Here is a 5,266-nt window from a genome sequence, read left to right as displayed (position 1 = left end):
AATTTAGTGCAAAGTGCCAATGCAGGCACCCTTCCACCATGGTGCAATGGATTCTGCATTGCATGCAGGATTGTTTTTGTGCAGGAAGGAGCATGTTCCTGCATACAAGCAATCCCAAGAGGAATTGTACTCTTTCTATGTGTTCTGCAGAATGCAGCACATATGGGAAGAGGAAAAGAACGAGGAGAAATACAAATATTTCTCCTTGTTATGCCACCCCTGGGGAGGCGTGTGGTTTTGGTGCTGTCGCAGGATTATTTTGTTTAGTAAATCTGGGGCAGTGTCAAAATCCATGTGTGATATGTGGAAAAATACACTGCAACACCCATGGAATCCTCTGACAAAGCCTAAGACAATGCAGCGACTTCTGCTGTTTTACCTTACTCCATATCTATGAGGCCATGAAAAGCTACGGAAAGTGGCTTTGCGTGGTCTCATAAATATGGGTGAAGGACTTGCACCACTGGAACATCTAAAAAAGTGACATTCTGGCAGTGCAAGCCTCTCATAAATATGTCCCTCATTTCTAAAATGTTGTTTCTACACATTCTGCACAGTGGGGAGAGAGGGCTGGGTGCCCGGTATCAACATCCGTAACTTTTGAAATGTCCGTCCTATTGCATTCCTGATTTCTTGGTTCCTGAGACTATATACAAGGGGGTTTAACAATGGTGTTAGTACAGAGTAGATCACAGCCAGAAGCCGGTCATAGTACAAAGAGTAGCTCTTGGTCAATCTCACATACATAAACACAATGCAGGTGAAAAAGGCAAAGACAACAGTCAGATGAGCAACACAAGTTGAAAAAGCCTTGCGACGCCCCTTGGAGGTTTTTATCTTCATGATGGTGATGATGATCTTAATATAGGACAGCATGATGAAGAGGAAGGTTACTAGGATGATGAAGGAGTTTATGGCGAAGTCTATCAGTACATTGATTGAAGTGTCAGTGCAGGCCAAGCTCAGTAAAGGAGGAAAGTCACAGAAAATGTGTGGGATTATATTTGGTCCACAGAAAGGCAAGCGTGAAATCAGAATTACTTCAGTCACAGGACAAATAAAGCCACACGCCCAACAGCCCACTGCTAGTTGAAGGCAAAGTTTGGCAGTCATGATGGATGGGTAGTGAAGGGGTTTGCAGATGGCAAGGTAGCGGTCGAAAGACATCACGGTTAGGAGATAACACTCTGAAGCCCCAAGAGAATGGAAGAAGTACGTTTGCAACAGGCAGCCATTGAAGGAGATGGTTTTCCTACTGACCAAAAGGTTGGCTAGCATTTTGGGAATGGTGACAGCAGTGTACCAGATTTCCAGGAAGGATAGAACACTGACAAAGAAGTACATAGGAGTGTGGAGACGAACATCTAGCTTGATGACTAGAAAAATGACCACATTTCCAGTAATGGTCATAGCATAGATGATGAAAAGGAGGATGAATATAAGGCTGCTGTAGTTGTGAAGAGCAGGGAATCCCACTATGAAGAACTCTGTCACTGTGCTTTTATTTCCGTAGTCCATGGCAGCAAAGTGGTTACCTACATGGGCACCAAAAAGAGAAGCAATTAAAGGTAGCTATTCATAGACGGAAACTGTGAAATATCACAAGAGGAGGGGAAGAATATGGAGAGAGAAAGAAACACAATAAGAGAGACATGGGGGAGGAACAGTAAAATAGAATCACACTTGATGCTGAAAAGGGCCATAGGGAGAGAAGGAAAGAGGGAGATAAGTATCAAGAAGAGAGTGAAACAAGGAAAAGAAGGCAGATAAAAGGGATTGAGAGTGCAGTTGGTTGAAAGGCAATATTCTATTCTATTTAATTCTTTGCCTGGGCCTGAAAGTCATACAAAACAACAATAGAAGTTACAACATTTAAAAGGCATTGGAAATTAAAAAAGACAATGCACAATATTTACAAGCAGCGAATAAGAAACACAGAAAACATTTGGACACCTAAATTGTCAATTAACGAAGTCTTAACATCAGATTATCCACTAGGTGCCAATCTAGGCCCAAATTTATGAAAAGTGATGCATCGCTGTGGCAATTCAACGATGCATCAGAAAACTTGTGCTGTGGTGTGACACTTTTACAGCACAACATGTTGTAAGGTCCTAGGCTGCGTCAAAAATGTTGATGCATCGCTGGGAAACTGGAATGAAGGCGAGAAAAATACCTTCTGTAGCTTCCCCATAGAGGAAGAGAATTGCCCAACACACTTATTTTGGTAAAATAATGAGTCAAGGCTTTTTCCTAGGTCTATACATGTGAATCTAATCAGACGGCAAACATATAAAGCAGGAAGGAAGGGGCACCAGGTCCAAATGGTATCCCTGTGGTGATTTTCAAACAGAATACAGACTTCCGGGCAGTGTTTAGAGCCACGTTTTTCAGAAATTAGGCTCACAGGCATAATCCCAGATTCCTGAATTTTAATATCCCAAATACACAAAGATTGGATAAGTGTGAGAAAGTAGCCTCTTTCTAGCATGGTTACCCCCATTTTTGGCCTGTTTGTGAGTGTGTGTCAGTATTTTTTTACTGTGTCACTGGGATCTTGCTAGCCAGGACCCGGGTCCTCATAGATAAAAACCTATATGTCAGTGTGTTTTGCCTGTCTCATTGGGATCCTGCTAGCCAGGACCCCAGTGCTCATATTTTGAGGCCTAATGTGTGTGTTGTCAGTAGTGCTTGACTGTGTCACTGAGGCTCTGTGCATACACTATTTCACAGCCATTTTCACTGCACTTAAGTAACTTATAAGTCACTTATATGTCTAACTTTCACTTGCTGAAGGTGAGGTGCCAAGTTACTAAGTGTCAGGGCACCCTTGCACTAGCAAAGGTGCCCCTACATAGTTCAGGGCCATTTCCCGGGGCTTTGAGAGTGCGGGAACGCCATTACACTCGTGCACTACATACAGGTCAATACCTACATGTAGCTTCACAATGGTAACTCCGAATATGGCCATGTAAGGTGTCTAAGATCATGGAATTGTCCCCCCATTCAAAATCTGGTATTGGGGAGCCAATTCCATGCATCCTCGGGGCTCCTCTATAGACCCCCAGTACTGCCAAACCAGCTCGCTGAGGCTTGCACTGAAGCTACAGCTGCTGCTGCCTCACAGACAGGGTTCTGCCCTCCTGGAGTCTGAGCAGATCAGTCCCAGGAAAGCAGAACAAAGCCTTTCCTCTGAGAGCAGGGTGTTACACCCTCTCCCTTTGGAAATAGGGAAATAGGGTAGCCTCCCCCAGCCTCTGTAAATGCTTTGAAGGGCACAGATGGTGCCCTCCTTGCATAAGCCAGTCTACTCTGGTTCAGGGACCACATGTCCCCTGCTCTGGCACGAAACTGGCCAAAGGAAAGGGGAGTGACCACTCCCCTGTCCATCACCACCCCAGGGGTGGTGCCCAGAGCTCCTCCAGTGTGTCCCAGACTTCAGCCATCTTGCTTTGCAAGGTGTGGGGGCACTGTGGAGGGCTCTGAGTGGCCAGTGCCAGCAGGTGACATCAGAGACTCTTCCTGATAGGTCCTTACCTGATAAGGTAGCCAATCCCCCTCTCAGGGCTATTTAGGGTCTCTCCTGTGGGTTCTCTTCAGATTCTACTTGCAAGCTTCCAGCAGGAATCCTCTGCAACTACTACTTCATCCTCTGACCTCGGATAAACTGCAGCCTGCTCCAGGAACCGCTGTAACAGCAACAAAGTATTCACAAGGGATACTTTTCTTCTGCAACTTCAGCTTCAGCCGGCAACTGCAACAGTTTCCACAGTGTGCACACTCTGAGGACTCCCTGTCATCATCCTGTACCAGAAGGACCGAATAAATTTCCAGTGGGCTCACGCAGGCACCTTCCAAGTCGACGACTGGTACTCCTGGACTCCTCTCACAGTGACGAGCATGCTTCTAGAAACACAGAGGGTGGAATCCATCGACACAGACTGTCCTGAGCTCCTGCTGATGCAATTTGGAGGAGGTAAGACCTTGCGTTCCATGAGAGCAACAGTACCCCTGTGCACTGCGTCTTCTACACCTCCTGAGGCCTCTGTGCACTATTTGCAAAATTCCTTCATGCACAGCCTGATCCAGGTCCCCAGCTCTCTATCCTTCAACGCTCAACTCACTGAGTTGACCTCCGACGGTGTGGGACCCTTCTTTGTAGTGCTGCACCAACTGCATTGTGCACCTCCTTTGCCCCCATGTCCTGGGACTCCTGTGGGTGCTGCCTAGCATCCTGAGGGCTCTCTAAAGTGCTGAGAGCCTCCTCTTTCTTCTCATACAGAGTTGAGGCCCCCAGGTCCCTCTTGGGTCCGGCCAGCACCATTTTGACGCAAAACGCAACTTTGTCATAACCAAGGCTTGTTGGCGACTTCTGCATCCATCTTCACGACGTGGGACATCCTTTGCATCATGCAGGAACCCGCTGGCATCTTCCTCGGTTGCATTCCTGCAGTCTTCGTCCAACTGGGGACTCTTCTTTTGTACCCTCTTCTGGATTGGCAGGGGCTCCTGCCCTTCCTGGAACTTCTTTCGACTTCTGGACTTGGTCTCCTTCTTTTGCAGGTCCTGAGGTCCAGGAATCCGGCAGATGTTGTTTGCAGACTTGGTTGGTTACTGCAATAATCCATATCACGAGGTGTAGTGTGTCCTAAGGAAACTTGCAGTACTTTACTCCTGCTTTTCTGGGCTCTGGGATTAGGTAATTTACTTACCTTTACTGTATTCTTACTCTCCCAGCGATTCTGCACACACTACACTTGTCTAGGGGGGAATTCGTGATTTGCATTCCACTTTCTTAGTATATGGTTTGTGTTGTCCCTAGACCTATTTTCTCCCATTACATTCTATAGCATTTCCTATTGTTTGCACTATCCTATGTCTAATTAATTGCCTTATTTTGGTGTCTAATGTATATATTGTGTCTAATACTTACCTCCAGAAGGAGTATTGCCTCTAAGATATTTTGGGTACTGTGTCACCCAAATAAACTACCTTTATTTTTGGTAACACCGAGTATTGTCTTTACTTGTGTATAAGTACTGTGTAACTATAAGTGGTATTGCATGAGCCTTGCATGTCTCCTAGTTCAGCCTAAGCTGCTCTGATATAACTACTTATATCAGCCTAAGCTGCTAGAACACTACTACTTCACTAACAAGGGATAACTGGACCTGGTATAAGGTGTAAGTACCCAAGGAACCCAATACAAACCAGGCCAGCATCCTACAATAAGTTGCTGCCAAAAAACTATTGCCTAATTGCCCTA

The 5,266-nt window shown here is 45.7% G+C and overlaps 1 protein-coding gene across 1 annotated transcript; it reads right to left on the bottom strand.

Annotated features, from left to right (window-relative positions):
- Window positions 1-540: 540 nt before the first annotated feature.
- On the bottom strand, window positions 541-1,518 carry LOC138267156 (olfactory receptor 6N2-like). The gene has a single exon (XM_069216007.1). The coding sequence runs from the start codon at window positions 1,516-1,518 to the stop codon at window positions 541-543; it is 978 nt and encodes a 325-aa protein (XP_069072108.1).
- Window positions 1,519-5,266: the final 3,748 nt, after the last annotated feature.

Source organism: Pleurodeles waltl, chromosome 12 (assembly GCF_031143425.1).
Source record: "Pleurodeles waltl isolate 20211129_DDA chromosome 12, aPleWal1.hap1.20221129, whole genome shotgun sequence".
Taxonomy (NCBI): domain Eukaryota; kingdom Metazoa; phylum Chordata; class Amphibia; order Caudata; family Salamandridae; genus Pleurodeles; species Pleurodeles waltl.
This window is presented reverse-complemented; position numbering and strand designations above follow the sequence as displayed.

What these genes read in the sequence shown, in the direction of transcription:
- LOC138267156 (XM_069216007.1), bottom strand. Translation starts at nt 1,518, where the DNA reads ATGGACTACGGAAATAAAAGCACAGTGACAGAGTTCTTCATAGTGGGA.